This window comes from Berghia stephanieae, chromosome 11, assembly GCF_034508935.2.
Source record: "Berghia stephanieae isolate SIO BIC M18660-M18661 chromosome 11, UCSD_Bste_1.3, whole genome shotgun sequence".
NCBI classification, from domain to species: Eukaryota; Metazoa; Mollusca; class Gastropoda; order Nudibranchia; family Aeolidiidae; genus Berghia; species Berghia stephanieae.
The window spans coordinates 5551194-5572528 of NC_088370.1; the positions used below are offsets into that span (position 1 = coordinate 5551194).

The 21335-nt window shown below is 34.9% G+C and overlaps 1 protein-coding gene across 2 annotated transcripts; it reads left to right on the forward strand.

The window, feature by feature from the left end:
* Positions 1-394: 394 nt before the first annotated feature.
* Positions 395-20018, forward strand: LOC144957232 (uncharacterized). 2 transcript variants are annotated; one of them, XM_078888306.1, is made up of 8 exons: positions 395-504; positions 1755-1903; positions 2967-3000; positions 5301-5444; positions 6331-6424; positions 8750-8898; positions 16501-16557; positions 19248-20018. In XM_078888306.1, the coding sequence occupies exons 2-7, from the start codon at positions 1901-1903 to the stop codon at positions 16533-16535; spliced, it is 459 nt and encodes a 152-aa protein (XP_078744432.1). In that variant the 5' UTR covers positions 395-504; positions 1755-1900; the 3' UTR covers positions 16536-16557; positions 19248-20018. The 2 variants fall into 2 exon arrangements, with proteins under 2 accessions (XP_078744432.1, XP_078744431.1); XM_078888305.1 differs by lacking the exon at positions 16501-16557 and having other exon boundaries at positions 396-504; positions 19248-19724.
* Positions 20019-21335: the final 1317 nt, after the last annotated feature.

The following is a 21335-nucleotide window of genomic DNA, read 5'->3' on the forward strand; positions in this document are numbered from 1 at the left end:
GGAAACACGTCCATCAAATATGCTCTGTCTAAATGACTCTCACCTTTGCAAAAACTCTCAAACAAGGGACCTGACGCCACTGCTTTAGATTAACGAGGAAAATAAGCAATGTTTATAATTTTGTTTTTGTACTTCATGTAAAATGTCTATCACCACATTCGATAGGGTATTACTGTCAATGCTGCATTTTCATAATTTATTTGTATTTGTAAATAGCTTTCCCCGTTTTTTTTTCTTTCTTCTTTTATATCTATTGATCGATTTCTCTTTATTTTCCATTCACTTCTACCCCTGACGGTTATCGATACACGGCGATCAAGGGCACCAGCAAACCGTAACGAACATGCTTTGCTAAACTAACTCGAATTTATCGATTGGTTGAGAGTGGTGTTGCCAGTTCTGTGTACCTGAAGAGAGGCCATTTACACGGAACTGGCTTGTTTACATTGACAACAATAATTCGGGTATTTTGTTTGGACTTGTATTTCTGTATTCTTTGAAAAGGTAATGGCAAGAAAACGTTCATATAATAAATGTGACATTCGTACTAGAAGTAAATGTGACACGTTTAAGATTAATGCATTGGATTTGTTATTTTTGTAAAATTGCATTTTTAATTTCACGTGAGTTTGGTGAGAGTTGAAAGCGGCACGATTGCTTCTTCCTCGCTTCGGCTTCGCCTGCTGGAAATTTCGCTTAGTCTAAATTGTGCAACTAAAAATATAAAGCAGACAAAGTTCGGAATTGAATGTCTTACCTTTTCATTTTTTAAATTCGTCTCTAATTAGATGGTAGGCATGCGTTTTAACTAATACCAATTTACTTTCTAGATATAAAAGAATAAAAACTTAATTTGAGTTTGAGCAATTACAAGTGGTGTAATTCATCACTATGACATGAGAATTATGAGGTAAACGATTTGAATTAGAACTGTAGTATCTATCAGATTGGTATAATTATTAAAGTTGAGTCTTGTAAATCACAACAATACCCATATTTTCTCATTTTATTAATTTGTGAAATGAGTGCTAGCGTGAGAGATTTGGCTTTGCCTTTGTTGAATAAAAATAAAATGTAATATCTAGCGCTTTTTTTTTTACTAGTGTCACGCCCCGTCCTACATGTTGCATTTCGTTTTTACCCTTTATAAAGCACTTTGAGCAAATTTGGTGAATATTTAATGTACGAAATAGTACATGAAGAAACTTAAGTTTGGCATAAAGATAACTTGGTTGGCATGTGTTAAGACATTTACAGTGCAGCATCAAAACTTTGCACAATATTCGCTGCCAATGAAGCTATTTTAGCAGAAGTGATGCATGGTATTTCTTATTGCGTTTAAGGATTAACTTTGCAGCATTGTTTTAAATTCTTATGAGCCTTACAATCCTCTTCTTTAGTTCTTTTCCAAAATAGAGAGATGCAATAGTAGCGTTTTGAAATAACCAAAAATGTAGGTTAATCAATGTTTTTGTTGCATTCATATTTATGGAGTTTCTAATTTTTGTTAACTACTTTTTATATATAATCCTTTTGTTCATAGCCAAAAAGATCATAATTGGCAATTGGCCACCTTCTATTTCTATAAGCTAACTTAACTTTCAGGTTTTATTTTGTTGAAAGAAATGAAAAAAAAAATGGTTATTTAGTGAACAAACTGCGACATGAATTGACGACATTGAGCTATTGCAATCTTTATTTTAATATTTCGTCTGAGGTTTATATTTGTTATTTTTATTTCACTCACTTTTCAGCTGGAATGCTCATTGAGATGTGTTGTCATAGAGTGATGCGCTGTGATCTATTTTGAAACAAGTGAGGCAATATTAGTATTAGAAGGCAAAATCAGTGATTGATTTTCACTGCACCAGAGAGTTGAGTTTCAGTCAATTTGATAAAAATGGTGAGTTAGATTTGTTTTTACTTGTATGGTTTCTTAGAATTAGAATGTATAAAAACATTACGTCACCTTTACTGCGTGATGTCAGGTCGATCTTGAGCTCAAAGTGACCTGATGGTAACTTCAAGTTGTATAAAAAAGAGACAAGAAAAATAGTCTTAGAACTCATTTCATCATGGGTGTGACACAGCTAAATGTAGTGAAAGTGTGCAACAGAAAAGAGTGGCATACAATTTCAAGTCCACCTCTGCTTAAGAAATGGCACCGGAAGTAAGTAAGTAATGACATGGAAAGATGATTGGATCATAAAGTCAATGATAGTTTGCACAATGATCTAATGCTACACTTCCTTGGCACGAATAAGAGAATGAATTAAGAGGTTTTGCTGTTGTCTATCATTGCAATCCTGGTTTCTAGAGCATGAAACAGACAATAGCAATTGCTTGCTGCCTTTTGAATAGGACGTTACTCTATCAAAAAGTATTTTCTGCCAGATCTAACAGACCTAGTTACCCAATTGCTGGGACTGAACGCAGTCCCTTTCTGTGTGAAGCGAGTGCTCTACCAACAGAGCTATTAGGAACCCCGGAACTAGTGGGATCCTCATTGCGGTGAAAGCTGGTGTACAATTACAATCATTGACTTGTTCAGAATCTCATCGTCTTTGTCTCTTTGCCAGTTTTTATCACAATCTGTGTGTCTGTCAACACGTTCTTACAATTACAATACAAACATGTAGATAATTCTGCTAGACCCACTTGTGTAAAATGTCCTCCGTCAAAAGATGTTTACTTAGTCAGTTGGATGTTACTCAGTGTCTCTTCTTGATGTGCTGGAGCCCAGGAAGTTTACCTTCCAGACTGTCGATCACTTTCCAATGCTGAGAATTTATTATAGGACTATTCCACCAACATTTCTCATTCCATTCGAATTGATAATTTGGAAAGGTGACTCTAAGAGTTTATTGATATTATTAAAAAATTATCTCTTTTATTATTTTAGCAATGTCAGAATAAGAAATAATTTGTGTGTCTCCCCTCCCCCCACCACCCACCTCTTGTTTTAGGCAAGCAGTGAAGAAGAGCAAGAGCAAGAAAGAAGTAAGTACCTACTTCAGAATAAAAATAAAAAATAAAAGTAAAATTCCCTTTATTCATCCTATAGGGAAATTTGTCTCTAGGGTCTATTCCAAAGGAAGACTGGAATAACCCAGGCGTCAGGCGCAGTGCAGCGCTGCAAATTGAGCTAGGGCGAGGTGACTTGCTCTAGGCCACACAGTGCAGCGGGTAATTGAACTCAGTACCTTTCGGGTACAAAGCGAAGACTGTACTGCTGAGCCATGCTGCCCCCAAAAAACCTAGCTTACTTAAATTTGTATTTGTATATTGCTGCCCTAATCTTATCTGATTATCCATCGGGCTGACCCAGACACTAAAAATTGAATTTAACATTTTAAAAAAAGATTGGCTTTTGTACATAACTTGAGATTTTTTGCCCTGCAGTTTACAAAAATAAATGTATTCCCTTCAACAAAATCATAATCAATTACCTCATTTCATTATTAATTTGTGTGGCGATGCGGTCAAGTGGTACGACACTCGCTTTTGGATGGAAAGGTCAAGGGTTTGAGTCCTGCTCTGAGTGACGTATAGTTGAGTCCTTGAAACAGGATCTCTACTCACATTCTCAGATATATATATATATATATATATATATATATATATATATATATATATATATGTGTGTGAAATGAGTACCTGGCTGTTAACAACATTGTCTATGTCCGAAATAAGTTGTAATATCACCTAATAAGCATCATGTCTCGTCCTACATGTTAAGTGTTGCTGTTGGCCAGGGACCCCTTGTAAAGTGTTTTGAGCGTGCTTAGTGGATACTGCCCTATATAAATGCTCTCTTAAAATTCAATCTTCAGTAATGCAGATTGAGTTAGTGGACCTTAATTATGCCACACAATATGTTCTCATTGCAAATCATCAGGCTTTTTAAAAAAATTTTATCGCAAGATGTGGATTTTGGTGCACTTAAATAAAAATTTCGGTATTCAAAATTTGTCAGCAGAATTGCATGGATTTCAATTAAAATGAAAACTAGACGTGCGCATCTGTATTCTTGTGCGGTATTATCATAATGGTATATGATTTTCTTGATTTATTCTTAGTTTTGTTAAATGGCGATCAAGCACTGTTTATGATCGAAGCATTGACAATACACATTGGAGAGTGAAAACGTAACTGTCCTACTCTTTGTAGACAGGAGAAATACACATTCCAACGTTTTTTAATTGAGCTTTTATATAGTGCAATATCCATTAAGCGTGCTCAAAGCCCTTTACAACAGCAACATGCAACATGTAAGACGGGACATAACGCCTGTTAGGCGATATTACAATTTTTTTCTGACAGAGACAACGCTGTCAACTGCCAGGTACTCATTTTACACCTGAGTATGGTGAGAGAATGTGAGTAAAGGGCCTTTTCCAAGGACTCAACTATGCGCCGACCTAGGCTCGAACCCAGGACCTTCTCTCAAGCACTGGTCTGCGCATCGTGTTGTTATGTATTCACGGGTCTTACCACACCCCCTTTTCCTGCCATCTTGAAAACCCTGGAATGATAACGACATAATATTCTTGTCCCGGGCTATGTCGTTCTCCAGGGGTTGCACTGTATTTCCCCCACTCAATTTATAATAGACATCAAAATCAAACAAAAGGAGTCAAACCATATTTGTCTCCTCTCTCATAGTTTTTAACAAGGTTTAGTTTAATATAACTCATATGATACAAATGTAAAATAAGAGATTCAAATTAGTTTCATGCAATATTGTCTGTGTCCAAAAGCACAATAACATAAAACAACCTCAAAAAACAACCAAAAAAACAACTTGTGTTTCACATGACCTGCATGTTTTTTTTTGTTTGTTTGTTTTTTTGTTTTTTTTGGGGGTATTATCCTATATGCTAAATCTATGTTATCTATCAAAGAGAGGGAAAAAATATAGTCAAGTACATACTGAATGATACTGTAACTGTGAATCAATATCTTTTAAAACGTGATTCATATTTATCATGGCAAGATTACTAGTTTGAGACAAAGGATTGGTGAATAATTGCATACATGCCTTCTTGTAGCTTATACATATAAATATAAAACTGAAACTGTAAAATAAAAATAAAAAACTCATAAAATCTGAGTTCACCAACTACATATCATGTCGTGTAACTTATATCATCATTTCAATTTGTGTTACAAAGCTTTTGGTTTTCGAATAATTCAAACGTATTTCACTATCTCTCCCCCTCCCCCCCACTCCCCCCCCCCTTCCCCCCTCCTTTCCCCACCCACCCACACACACCCCTCTTGTTTTCCGCCCATTTCAGTTTGGCAGGAAGTATTCAGACTGTTTGACAAGGACAAAAATGGCACCATTTGTCAGAACGAGATTCGATTTGTTTTGAGAGCCTTGAACCATGACCCAACTCAGAAACAGTTGCAAGAGGCCATGGCTACTCTTGGCAAAAATGGTATGTAAATATGGGAAAAATGAAATGGTAGATATTTTTGTTTTTTTAAAAACTTGAATGAATACCAGGTTTTTGTCAGACTGCTTGAGCTCAATTAATTTAATATAATAGAAAGACATTTACTGTATTTTTGAAAGATGCTATTTCTTTTAAAAAACAAAACTATTTAGACTAAAACAAGAGTGTTTGATAATAATGTCTTAGGCATTATACATTCAGCTAATGATGAGCCAATTGCACTATTCCTTTTAGCAGAATTGTGGCATTGTTCAATTAATTGGGCATTTTCATTTTTAATAAGGGAGGCAACTCATTATAAACAACTGAAGTACTCCTGTACGAATAATATCCCCTGCTTTCCTTTTTAATTCCAATCACCGTGTCTTATCCAATGTGTTTTTTACAACAACAAAAAAAAAAACAACAAAATACAAAAAAAAAAAAAAAAAAAACCCACCTATCTTAGATTTTCTTCTTGATTACCAATTTTTGTTATGGTACTTGTTACTTTTATTGTTCTTGACTTCAGATTGCGGCAAGCTATTACTACATCTGTTTCGTTTCGGGTACAAACCCTTCGTCAGCACAACAATACACTATTAAACGTTTTTCGTCATATTTTATTTGCTTTCCACGTTTATTTGTGTATTGTTGTGCTGACAAAGGGTTTGTACCCGAAACATCCATTGTCTGTTTTGTTCCTATACGAGGCCTCTCTATTTTCACTCTTTCGCTAGTATTTTACGATCACCGGCTTCAGGCAGCCCCTACCGTTTTCTACTTATATCTGTATCACGCTATAGAAACTATGATAAACTCAGGCTCCATGGGCCTCTTTTTTTTTTTTATATTTATTAATCTGACAATTCATTCTTCTATTTTCCAGGCAAAATCACCTATGAAGACTTTAGGAATTACATGAAGAGTTTGAAAATGTCGTCGGCTGAAGAGAGAAAAAGTGACATGCTCAAGGCTTTTCAGTCAGTTTATTCACTTTTTTCATTTTTATCTATTATTCTAAAATCTAAATGTTTCTAAATTTATTTATTTTTTTTTAAAATTGAGCTTTATATAGCGCAATATCCAATAAATGTGCTCAAAGCACTTTACAAGGGGTCCCTGGTCAACAAAAACATTTAAAACGTAGGATGGGACATGACGCGTGTTAGGCGATATTACAATTTTTCGGACAGAGACAACGCTGTTAACGTCCAGGTACTCATTTTACACCTGAGTATGGTGAGAGAATGTGAGTAAAGAGCCTTTTCCAAGGACTCAACTATGCGCTGAGCGCGAGGCTTGAACCCAGGACCTTCCGATCCGAAAGCGAGTGTCATACCACTAGACCACATAGTCGTACTCAACTATTCCAAGTATTATACTACTGTATTGTTGACATTAACAAAGATGGAGATGAATCTTTTGAGTCATTAAATGATCAAAATCAGTCCTGTGATAAAGTCAGTAGATGCGCACAAATGAATCTGGCAACAGGCAGCCAGGTGGCGATTCCCATCATCAAATGACTCGATCGTTATGCCCGAGCAGAACTTATGAATATTCATTTGAGTCAACGGGTGATAGAATAATAATAATAATAATAATAATAATAATAATAATAATAATAATAATAATAATAATAATAATAATAATAATAATAATATAATAATAATGATAATAATAATATATCCTTTATTCATCAAACAAAATGGAAATTCATTTACAGACGTGGCATGCATGAAAATGTATAAACACAAAGTTGAGAATCTATGGCGACAATGTATACATATATCATATCATATATATATATATATATATATATATATATATATATATATATATATATATATATATATATATATATATATATATATATATATGCAAATGCACAAAAATGTAAAAATATACAAATAAGAACTAACAACAACACTTTGTATATTTATTTGATAAATTGAGATAGGCCATTACCCCTGATTTAACAAAGGTTTGCAAGACACTCGTATACAGTATCAATCTGTAAAAGATAGTATTATGAGGGTGAGTCAAAAAGTTATGGGACAAATCTCCTACTGAGTTCATTTTTATTTCATGTGATGTCATATTTTGCTCAATTGAACTTACACTTGTATTCTTTAAACTAAAATTTTAACATTTTAATTCTGTCAAATTTTGACAAAGTTTTGGCAGTTCAGGGACAGGAAGCTGTCATTGAATTTCTTGTTTTCAAAGATAATGTAAATGTTGCTGCTCGAAGAAATAAATGACAATATGAAATTGAATGTAAGCCAACGTGAGGAATCATCACAAAACGGTATCATTTTGGTATGTACTTTCTGATATAAATTGGATTTTATTAGAATTAAAATATACGTTTCCATTGTGGAAAGTATTTTATCTTCTTACTTAACCACCCATAGGGAAATATTCACATACGTTACAATGCAGCCAACATTTTCCTCATTCTAATTTCTTTTGTACATCATAATATTTGAACAAAAATGCTTGCTATAGTTAAATTATATTAACACTGTTTTGAAGAGCTCGTTCAGCAGAAAGAAATATGTATAGCAAGAACTAACAGCTTTTGTGTCTGAGTGAAATAAATCTATTTTTGTATAGGTTGGGTGTGAAGTTTTGGGGACACTCTGGAAAATGGCTGGCAAGGAGAGAGTTCATGAATTCAACATTTCTAAATACTGGTACAGTGGAAACCATTTATAACAGGCCCGGTTATAACAGGGATTGGGTATAACAGGGATTTTTCAAATCCCCGTTTTTTATCTCTCTTTGTCTCTATTAAAAATTATCGGTTATAGCATGGCCTCACTTGAACCAAATCGGCTATAACAGGGACAATGCCTTTTCACATGGGAACAATCAAGAAGGAATACTGCTAAATTTTAGGCCTTGTCGCACGGTGAGGAAGCAAGTCTATGCCTCGCACTAAATAAAAAAAGGTAAAAAAAGAAAAAGAAAAAAGTTATATCTAGATCTATACATGTATTATAATTTACATTGCGCACAATCCCTGTTGCATGCAGTTTTTGGTCAAGGGAGGTAATCGATGTATTAGATCACTTGAAAAAGTCATTTATGTGCTTATTTCCCTTGTATTTCTGATGTAACAGGGATCGGCTATAACAGGACTTTTGCTCTGGTCCCACCATCCCTGTTATATCAGGTTTCCACTGTAATTTTTTTTGATTTTAAAGCTCAATTTTATTCATCGAGTTCACTCGGCTGTAATACTGAATTGACCAATGGGTCACAAATGTTCACCTTACGTTATCTTTGTATTTACCCAGAATGATGGACAAGAATGGAGACAGACTCCTGGATGCCAATGAGTTGCTCAGTGTTCTGACTAAACTTGGAGAGCCGTTGACTACACAGGAGGCTGAGGCTATGATCAAGGTTGCTGATGTCAACAAGGATGGAAAGATTGATTATGAAGGTAACATTCGATCAACCGCAACATCTGTAATAACAAGATATGAAGTGAATAGAAAAGTGCCAGAAGACAATAGAGAATGAAAATTTTTCGCGGCGGTGGTGGGGTTTGAACCTGCGACCTTATTGGTACGACAACTCCGCCTGGCAGGTGAGAGCGTGGCTCTACCGTGTGAGCTATCAACGAACACAAAAATATTCGTTTCAAACTCAAAGTCATTACTAGATCCCTCTCTCACCCACTTCTTGAGACCGCCGATTCGTTCGTACACCACCATCGCGAATAATTTTGACCAGCAGTTAAGCTTAATAGCCAATATTCTCAACACAAACATATAACATAGAAACGATTGAGACATTGAGTATGCTCCGGTGTATGGGGTGAATTTTTTAATTCAGAAAAGTGAGTGGAGCAGGCACTTATGTTGGTAACTTTATATAGCGCAATATCCAATGAATGTGCTCAAAGCACTTTACAAGGGGTCCCTGGTCAACAAAAACATTTAAAACGTAGGACGGGACATGACGCGTGTAAGGCGATTTTACAATTTTTCGGACAAAGACAACGCTGTTAACGTCCAGGTACTCATTTTACACCTGAGTACGGTGAGAGAATGTGAGTAAAGAGCCTTTTCCAAGGACTCTGACAATGACTTTGAGTTTGAAACGAATATTTTTGTGTTCGTTGATAGCTCACACGGTAGAGCCACGCTCTCACCTGCCAGGCGGAGTTGTCGTACCAATAAGGTCGCAGGTTCAAACCCCACCACCGCCGCGAAAAATTTTCATTCTCTATTGTCTTCTGGCACTTTTCTATTCACTTCATATCTTGTTGTTACCAACATAAGTGCCTGCTCCACTCACTTTTCTGAATTAAAAAATTCACCCCATACACCGGAGCATACTCAATGTCTCAATCGTTTCTATGTTATATGTTTGTGTTGAGAATATTGGCTATTAAGCTTAACTGCTGGTCAAAATTATTCGCGATGGTGGTGTACGAACGAATCGGCGGTCTCAAGAAGTGGGTGAGAGAGGGATCTAGTAATGACTTTGAGTTTGAAACGAATATTTTTGTGTTCGTTGATAGCTCACACGGTAGAGCCACGCTCTCACCTGCCAGGCGGAGTTGTCGTACCAATAAGGTCGCAGGTTCAAACCCCACCACCGCCGCGAAAAATTTTCATTCTCTATTGTCTTCTGGCACTTTTCTATTCACTTCATATCTTGTTGTTACCAACATAAGTGCCTGCTCCACTCACTTTTCTGAATTAAAAAATTCACCCCATACACCGGAGCATACTCAATGTCTCAATCGTTTCTATGTTATATGTTTGTGTTGAGAATATTGGCTATTAAGCTTAACTGCTGGTCAAAATTATTCGCGATGGTGGTGTACGAACGAATCGGCGGTCTCAAGAAGTGGGTGAGAGAGGGATCTAGTAATGACTTTGAGTTTGAAACGAATATTTTTGTGTTCGTTGATAGCTCACACGGTAGAGCCACGCTCTCACCTGCCAGGCGGAGTTGTCGTACCAATAAGGTCGCAGGTTCAAACCCCACCACCGCCGCGAAAAATTTTCATTCTCTATTGTCTTCTGGCACTTTTCTATTCACTTCATATCTTGTTGTTACCAACATAAGTGCCTGCTCCACTCACTTTTCTGAATTAAAAAATTCACCCCATACACCGGAGCACACTCAATGTCTCAATCGTTTCTATGTTATATGTTTGTGTTGAGAATATTGGCTATTAAGCTTAACTGCTGGTCAAAATTATTCGCGATGGTGGTGTACGAACGAATCGGCGGTCTCAAGAAGTGGGTGAGAGAGGTATCTAGTAATGACTTTGAGTTTGAAACGAATATTTTTGTGTTCGTTGATAGCTCACACGGTAGAGCAACGCTCTCACCTGCCAGGCGGAGTTGTCGTACCAATAAGGTCGCAGGTTCAAACCCCACCACCGCCGCGAAAAATTTTCATTCTCTATTGTCTTCTGGCACTTTTCTATTCACTTCATATCTTGTTGTTACCAACATAAGTGCCTGCTCCACTCACTTTTCTGAATTAAAAAATTCACCCCATACACCGGAGCATACTCAATGTCTCAATCGTTTCTATGTTATATGTTTGTGTTGAGAATATTGGCTATTAAGCTTAACTGCTGGTCAAAATTATTCGCGATGGTGGTGTACGAACGAATCGGCGGTCTCAAGAAGTGGGTGAGAGAGGGATCTAGTAATGACTTTGAGTTTGAAACGAATATTTTTGTGTTCGTTGATAGCTCACACGGTAGAGCCACGCTCTCACCTGCCAGGCGGAGTTGTCGTACCAATAAGGTCGCAGGTTCAAACCCCACCACCGCCGCGAAAAATTTTCATTCTCTATTGTCTTCTGGCACTTTTCTATTCACTTCATATCTTGTTGTTACCAACATAAGTGCCTGCTCCACTCACTTTTCTGAATTAAAAAATTCACCCCATACACCGGAGCATACTCAATGTCTCAATCGTTTCTATGTTATATGTTTGTGTTGAGAATATTGGCTATTAAGCTTAACTGCTGGTCAAAATTATTCGCGATGGTGGTGTACGAACGAATCGGCGGTCTCAAGAAGTGGGTGAGAGAGGGATCTAGTAATGACTTTGAGTTTGAAACGAATATTTTTGTGTTCGTTGATAGCTCACACGGTAGAGCCACGCTCTCACCTGCCAGGCGGAGTTGTCGTACCAATAAGGTCGCAGGTTCAAACCCCACCACCGCCGCGAAAAATTTTCATTCTCTATTGTCTTCTGGCACTTTTCTATTCACTTCATATCTTGTTGTTACCAACATAAGTGCCTGCTCCACTCACTTTTCTGAATTAAAAAATTCACCCCATACACCGGAGCATACTCAATGTCTCAATCGTTTCTATGTTATATGTTTGTGTTGAGAATATTGGCTATTAAGCTTAACTGCTGGTCAAAATTATTCGCGATGGTGGTGTACGAACGAATCGGCGGTCTCAAGAAGTGGGTGAGAGAGGGATCTAGTAATGACTTTGAGTTTGAAACGAATATTTTTGTGTTCGTTGATAGCTCACACGGTAGAGCCACGCTCTCACCTGCCAGGCGGAGTTGTCGTACCAATAAGGTCGCAGGTTCAAACCCCACCACCGCCGCGAAAAATTTTCATTCTCTATTGTCTTCTGGCACTTTTCTATTCACTTCATATCTTGTTGTTACCAACATAAGTGCCTGCTCCACTCACTTTTCTGAATTAAAAAATTCACCCCATACACCGGAGCATACTCAATGTCTCAATCGTTTCTATGTTATATGTTTGTGTTGAGAATATTGGCTATTAAGCTTAACTGCTGGTCAAAATTATTCGCGATGGTGGTGTACGAACGAATCGGCGGTCTCAAGAAGTGGGTGAGAGAGGGATCTAGTAATGACTTTGAGTTTGAAACGAATATTTTTGTGTTCGTTGATAGCTCACACGGTAGAGCCACGCTCTCACCTGCCAGGCGGAGTTGTCGTACCAATAAGGTCGCAGGTTCAAACCCCACCACCGCCGCGAAAAATTTTCATTCTCTATTGTCTTCTGGCACTTTTCTATTCACTTCATATCTTGTTGTTACCAACATAAGTGCCTGCTCCACTCACTTTTCTGAATTAAAAAATTCACCCCATACACCGGAGCATACTCAATGTCTCAATCGTTTCTATGTTATATGTTTGTGTTGAGAATATTGGCTATTAAGCTTAACTGCTGGTCAAAATTATTCGCGATGGTGGTGTACGAACGAATCGGCGGTCTCAAGAAGTGGGTGAGAGAGGGATCTAGTAATGACTTTGAGTTTGAAACGAATATTTTTGTGTTCGTTGATAGCTCACACGGTAGAGCCACGCTCTCACCTGCCAGGCGGAGTTGTCGTACCAATAAGGTCGCAGGATCAAACCCCACCACCGCCGCGAAAAATTTTCATTCTCTATTGTCTTCTGGCACTTTTCTATTCACTTCATATCTTGTTGTTACCAACATAAGTGCCTGCTCCACTCACTTTTCTGAATTAAAAACATCTGTAATATCAGTATGGAAGTTGTTTTTTGTTGTTGTTTTTTTAAATCTCAGAACTGTGCTAATGTGTAAATAGGTGGAACGATTTGATAGCAGTAGGGTCAAAGTTTATTTTTATCATAACCTATGGGCTTATATTTATATATTACCGCCTCCCCCCCCCCCACCTCCCACATCCCCCTTGCCTTACACACACACACACACACACACACACACACAACATACTCTCACATTCCTTTCCATCAACTTATTTAATTGCAAGATAGATTTATAAAACATTGTTATCTCAAAGACAATATTTTTTTTTAGATTTTGTTTTTCTTTTTTTTTTTTTTTGCAAATGTTGCTTTGATTGAAGAGAATCTTAGTGCTCATGAGAATATAAAACCTCCAGCCCTGTCATGCTATAGGTACCACCCCAATCTTTTTTTTTTCTTCTTTAAACCTGAGACTGAAATTTAGTAAATATTCTGCAACTTAGGGTATTTGTTAGAAATTTAAACTTTATTTTATATATAGGGGTAGAGACATTGGATAGTGGGTCACCATATTTATATGAGTATTAGGCTTTTTTTAAGGCTCCCCACCCCCGACAACCTGGGGGACGGACATTAATTAATGATTTGAAGTTGAATACCATAAAGCTGTCCTGGGTGGAGGCAGCAGCAGCTTCTAATAGTTTTCATTATAATGTTATGGTGTTCTAAATAAACTCCATAGACTTTCCTGCATTCACAAACCATTCTGAAACAAGCTGTCAGCTACATCATACTGCAATGCTCCACCAAATGCTCTGCAGTCACACCGATGCTGTTGGTTGCCATTCGTGTCTTCTCTTAACTGGTACAAAAACCAGCTAGCTTCTCTACCAAAACAGAGGAGTTGTCCTCGCCCCAAAGAACAATATTCCTCTAAATCAGATGGTGGCAAAGAAGGCTGCCGGTATCTGATGCAAATACAACTGTGATTTACTGAGCTATAATGATTAAAGAGATCTGACTTTTTCACCTTCTGACATCATCCATTAGAAAGTAGTCCTTCATAACTAATATGCTTGCATACAGCTGCATTATTTTACCTTGTCTCTGTCAGGATGTTCATATAATAAAACTATCATTCTGGCATAATTTTGACCAACATTTCATGCAAGAGAAAACTCCAACCTAGTTATCGCTGGGCATCTTAGAAAAATGAGTCTACCCTCCCATCCCTTAAGAAAGCTGATTTTCTCAAATAAGGCACTGTGAATTGTGAATTGAGGATCTGACAAATTCAAAACAAATTTACCAGATTTTTTTTTTCTCTTAGGAGTTAACCACAACATTTTTTTTATAGTCTCTGTCTTTCAAAAAACATTTTCGTACTAACATGGTCAAGGTGATTCCACAAGTTTTTATCTATTATTATTTGTCATCATATTATTTTGTGCAATAATCTATAGACATTAATCTGATATCATCTTCACTAGTTAAATTTTTTTGTTTCAAGAAAAACAGTTTTACCCCTATTTTGATGATATCATGTACTTTGAAAAAATCTGAAAGATGATGCACTTAAATCAAGTATTTTAATGGAGTGAAGTTATTGTTATGCGCCTAGAGCTTTATTGTATAGAGGATTGGGCGCAATATAATAAATTTTATTATTATTATTATTATTATAGGTAATGTGATGTGCAAATGTTAGCATCAGTTTCGTACATTGCATGCATAGTTTATTGCTACCACAATGTAACGTGTTGGATAGTAACAAGCCATTGAGCAAATTGTTGGGATTATGTTTCGTTTTTAAGCAAACCTACCTTCAGGGAAAAAGAGTTGGTTGATTAATGATTAATTTTATGAAATTACAGTATGTTCTCTAAAGGAATAAATAACGCTTTAAAATTTTTGATATGAGTGCTCCTGTACTGAGCCTTTCATTTCAGCAAATTGTATTTAGTCAAAGATGCATAGATATAGTTCTGCAGTCGGAGCCAAAATTTGTAGCTCTAAAATTATTTTGTTGTAGTTGGCAGGTCTGGGGTACGTGCGGTGAAGAAGACGTAAGAGTAATAATGACTAACCATTGTCTATAACTATAAGATTTCACTTCACCATTATTAGTTAGCTTATCAGACCGTGCTTTTTTTGTGTAGTAAAATTATTTTTTTTTAATGTATTTTTTTCGTTATATTATTTTTGTCTAATAAAGGAAACTGCACTAGGTATTTAAAAAAATAATTTTTTGGCCACAACACCCTGTAATCTTAAATATTTATTTATGAGATTAAACTGTGTATACAATAAGTTTTGTCTGTCTCCATTTAAATTTACTAATTGATTTTGATTAAATTGGAAATTATAGGTAATATAAATTGGTCTTTTAATTTTGAAAATATTTTTAGCACTACATTGTCATACGTCAAAGTTACAAAGCTTTTAAAAGCATAATTTTCTTTTCTTCTTTTAGGGTATGACAATCTATTTTTTTAAAACATGAAAACTTTCTTTTTTTTAGTGGTAGAGGGATGCATAATGCATTGAATTCATCAACTCTTTTTGACTTTTATTGAAATGAATAAAAAGCTTGTTCAGATAAAGACATTATTTTTATAGACCGTAAACTATGACTAATCGCCATAGGGCACGGTGTGTGCAGTTTGTAAAAGTTTATCATCTGTGTTGTGTTTGAAACTAGGCTTTGATAATATTGATATTTGCATATTTACTTTATGCCATCTCTCTGATAAGCTGAAATTGATGTACAATGAATGATTCTTGAACTCCTGCATAAGGAATTTTTAATAAGGTACAATGCCGCTGCACAACCTGTGGAGTCTGGATAGGGAAGGAGTTTGAAATTTCAAATGTCAGAGTTCAAGAATACTTTTACTATTGACTTCCATTGGTTTTACTTTTATTTATTTTATTAAAATGCATTCTTTTTTTACACGGAATGGTTCTCGAATTTAACAATTTGACGTGAAGTATAATCATTGTTTCAGGTGATCATTATGCATCAAAATCTGATTTTAATATAATGGGATGCATGCGAGAGAAAAATATTTCTTGAATTGCTGGGTTTTTTTTGGGGTTTTTTTTACAATAGGTAATATGACGTTCCATATTATTTTTGCTATTATGCTACAGTAAAAAAAATTTTTTTCCCCAAACGAATGCGTATAATGATATGTAATTTAATTCTATGAAAGACACTAGTAGCCTACATTTTACAGATTTTTAAAGGAAAATGTTCTATTTGTAAAAAAAGGCCTTTATATTTTTTTCAATGTCGTTAGTACCGTTTGCCAATTTTTTTTTTTTTCATATTGACTTTTAAAATAACAGCCTACCATTTAATATATATCGGTATATTATTGTTATATTTTATAAGGCGAAGAAACCCGAACAATTACGTCAATGTATTGTGCTTTGTCGTATCGCGCCTTTTAGATATATTCTATATTACATATATCTAGAGCTGCATGTTCATGTGAAGTGTTAAATCTCTCACGCCAAAAACTTAACGCACACCCTCTATACTTTTCTTTCCTCAACAGAATTTGTGACATTTATGCTTACTCCTATCAGCTAATTGCATGACCCAACCGATGCCGGTGAGGTGATTTTGCCTTATGTTTTCTCATTTAATACTCAATCATCACAAATCAGTCAAGTCAATTTCTTTTGCTAAAACAACAAATTTCCTTCAGTTGGAACTTTAAAATTTGATAGCGTTTTACGACTTTGTCAAAGTTTTGGTCACATGTATGTGACGATTGAAAAATGTTGAACTTGAAATAAAGTGATCAATATGATGTGTTTAAGATATGTTTCAGATAATGCACACCTCTTAATTGATAGAAAATTTAATTATAATTAAGGAAAACTGAGTTTTGATGATAGATAAGTATTTTATGAGCAATATTTATATATTATTGGGTCATTTAGATAGCACTCACATTAAATGTTGCAAACTCTTTTATAATCCTTTTCAAAATGTTGATAATGTTTCTTATTTCGCATTTTAAATTTCTACTTAACAAAACTATTTATTTTGGATTAACAATTAAGTATCATAATCAATGACAATAAATTGTATTAATGTCTATTTCACGATTTATGTCTGTTTTACTCGAGACTTTGAAATATAATTCAGCCGTTCCGCAGGATACCATACCCACATTCATAGTAGGATTACAGATAACCTATTTAGCAAATATGCCATATATACATGAATGACTCATATTGTCCAAATATGTAAACGGAGGATTGATGATCTTGTCTATCGAAAAAAAATAAAAAAATCAAACATACAAAGGCACCCAAAGTGAGACTTGTACTTGGGTCCTTTCAAGTTGCAGTGCTATGCCTCATCTACTTTGCCTTCTCACCTTTCTTACATTTAAGGTCGATTCTTCTTGACGTTGCAAGTTTCTTGTGATGAATTATTTTTATTCCTTCTAGAATTGCCTATGACAACAATAAAAATGCACTTAGCTTAGTTGTAGACTATATGTGTCTGTGTGTGTGTGTGTGTGTGTGTGTGTGTATATATATGAATTGATAGTAACTTTAATAAGCAATGACTTAAGCAACAAATGTAAACAAAAATCGGATATGGCTAATAGGCTTATTTTTATTTGAGTAAAACATCGTTGGACCATGAAGTATTAAAAGAAAAATATATTATCCAAAACAAAAATTATTTAAGTATTGAATGAAAATTGTGCGTATCTTTTCTCTGTCCAGAAGTCTTTGCTTGGTTGTAATTTGTTTTTATTTATTTATTTATTCTTGTTGGGGTTTCTTTTCGTAATGTATATATATAATGACTCTGGCTTCAGATCATATTGATCAGAATGTCGTGTTTTTTCTTTATCTTTTTTAAAATTATTTTCAAGTCCTTCATTAAAAATTTTGTTTTTGGCTTAATTGTTTGATTTTTGGAGAGAAAACAAATTATATTAATATTTTTCTTTATAACTTTCTGCCATTTCCCATTCTCCGTTTTATGACAACACTTATTGTAGTTACAATAGAACCACTAGAATCGTGAAACCCCTGTGTGGATATGGAGTCGTATATCCCTTTTTTTCGTTAATAAAGTGAATCTAAGAAATTTTGTATGAAAGATTACTGATACAGGCTATCATGTTAGCTCATCAACCTGTTGTTTCACAAGAATTAAGTTGAACAGATCATCATTAATCATCATTACCTGTCATTGCTGTAAAGGCATCCTTTGTAATAGTTACATCATGTCACTACACTAACACGGATGTTAAACTTTACTAACCATCTATAGCAGTCTCTTCTTTTCTCAGCGTAAATTATTATATATGCATTTATAAACTGTTTTTTATTGAGTTGAAGTATGCTCTTAAATCAAACATTTAAGCCTGTAAATATTTGTTTATTCATGTATATGCACGCTTGTAGATGTGTTTCTGTGTTAAATCTAATCATTTGCAGACATCTCACTGAGAGTAGAATGAAATCGTAAATTACATTTCAACCCTTCCCAATTAAACAGATTTCCCAATCATCCAATTTCTCGATTGCAAATGTTCTACATACTGTATTTCCATAGCATACACGGGATTTTATATGGAGGTATTATATTCCAATGAGCCAAAAAATAGTTCTTCTTTAACCAGTAAAAAATGTTAAAACAATTATTGAACACCCCTTCTTCCCACCCTCTCTGTTCTTAAATCATGTCTCTGTGCCTTGCAATGTGTTATAAGATTTATTTCATTTGTTATGATTATTTTAATCAATTCATTAACCAACATTTATGAGATTTGATTTTTTATTTTAGTCTACTCCCTCTTATTCCTTAAAATGGAAGCAAGCTAAGATAAGATGTGTTTTAAGAACAAGACCTCACAACAAATTGTATTTAGTTCGCAGGCCAATTTCATATTAAAAGAAGATTGCATACCTATTCATATGTTAAGACCCATTTGTAAAATATAAGGCACGCTTTTCTATGTTAAAACAAAAATACGCCTGTCTTTGCTGTAGGGTCCATTAAAAAAAAAATCTTACAATAGAAATTAAATAAAAAAATAAGAAGATGTATTTAGAAATAATATTTCATATTATTTTGTAAATCTTTTATTTAAATGCAGTGATGAAAGAAAAAGATTATTATATGTTAAAAAAAGTGGAATGTTATAAAATAATTGACTTAAATTTTTAACTATTTATTCTTGTCTTTCTTACATGATATATTTTGTATCTATATGATAAAGATAGAATTTCTAATATATTTTAGTTTATGTTTTTTTTATTTCTTTAGAATTTGTCGACTTCCTGATTGCTCCCTACCTCCAATCGAATCCAAACAACGAAAGACGTTTATCAAGTCAGAGATCCAACATGAGCATTGCTTCCCAACCAAACAACGACAACCACCCCCACCACCACCATCACCACCACCAACCATCACGACCTCCTCCTCCTCCTCAACACCATTCAACTTCCAGTATGTCACAACAAAGTCTTGGGTTCAACGTCACAGAGGAAGGTTCAAACAATTCACTCAATAATTATTTCAGAATGGAGGAATCGACAGACAGCAATTATTCCATGCGGACAACACATCCAGAAATCACAGACACATCGGAGGATGCTTTCAGCTGACGTTGAATTGATATTCATAATTAATATAATCATGACAGGTTTCGACAAATTGAAGAAATTTTCTAAAATGTATTTAATGTTGTTTGATATTATGTTTTAAAGATTTGATTGGACTGCATAGAATGTACAAAAAGCAAGAATTTTTCAGTGTTTCAATATTATGTTTAACTGAATTATGAATCTGAAATAATGTATATCTGATACAAATCCTCACAATCCAGAAAAACAAAATACAAGAAAACAAATCATCCAAAGAAATCGGCCTTCCCGAATGTGATAAAATTTCATAAATGGTCCACTGCCCGTGATCGGTATTATGTTGGGGGGAAGCCAAATTCCAAAAACTAAATTTAACATTAAAACAGAATCACAATATAAATATAAACATTTACGATCTGGACTTTCAATTCAATGTCGTTTGATGTCTATTTATTGTAATGTTTGAATGGGTATTAAATGATAATTTAATAATGCAAAGATGGATGGATGAAGATTAAAGTTTATTGATAAGCATGATACAGAGTTGGTTGCTGCTTGCCGGCAGGATACAAAGATAACCAAAAACAAAGAAGTGAAAGTAGAAGACTGGAAGTATTGAAAGTGAAAGTAAATTATAAAACAGGGGATGTAATTCATTAAATTAATTACTTGGAAACATTACATCACTCCCCTTTTTAATAAAGAAAATGTAGTTGATTAATTGATATATATACAACAACAAAATGTTTAAAGATAAAGCAGGGAAACTGAGTTGAATATAATATAGTAGCAATAATAAATTGATTCACAAATAAATTGCAAACATCTTGCAGTTATGTCTAGATCAGGAAAAGCAAAGTAAATTAATTGTCCCAGACTTGATGATGTCATATACTCTGATATTGTTCCAATGATAGCATAGATCTTTCCTCCTCAGGGTGAAATAATAGTAAGAATAAGATGAGTTTAATGATAGTGGTACACTGCTAACTTGAGTATTTAAATAACTGATAACACACATATTATATATGTATTAGGTTTTTATTAGAAAACCTTCCAGACACGGGCACAAGGTTTTCACATTATGGTGTAGTGGGAACTGATGTCATGCCAAGATTTTAAGACTAAATCTTAAATATAGTTTTTTAAATGCTTGTAGTTATCACTTTAATGAAAATAAAACCTTCCAGACACGGGCACAAGGTTTTTTATTTAATTATTCTTATCCACCATATATATATATATATATATGATTAATATTGGTTTCAACTTTTAACACTACGTATTGAGGATTTAATTAAGACAATTAATTATTTAGTACAAAATCGTCAAATTTTTTGGGACGACGAATGTTGCGACGTGGTCTTATCGGGGGACCATTTGTTACACAATTTTCGGGTGATGAATGTGCAGGTGGGGAATGCGGTAGTGTATTGGTATTTTGGGTAGTGTTGTCTGGCGAGTCTGGATCGGGATGATCTGGTTCTATTTCAGCAGTTGTTGGTGGTCGAGGCGACTTTTTGAAGAAGCTACTGTTGCGAGTAACTTGCTGTTGACCTCTTGCAGCTGTGATCATGGATCCTTTCTTTTGGGTTATAACAAGAGGTTGTGATTCGTATGGGGGGTCGCGTTTTGTAAGGTTGTTGTGTTTTAGGAGAACGGGATCGCCAATTTTGAGCTCTGAAGGCTTTACATATGTTTTGTTGTCAGCGTAATGCTTCATTTTGGCTTTTTGGTGGACGTCTCGTTCACGCAATGAGTTATC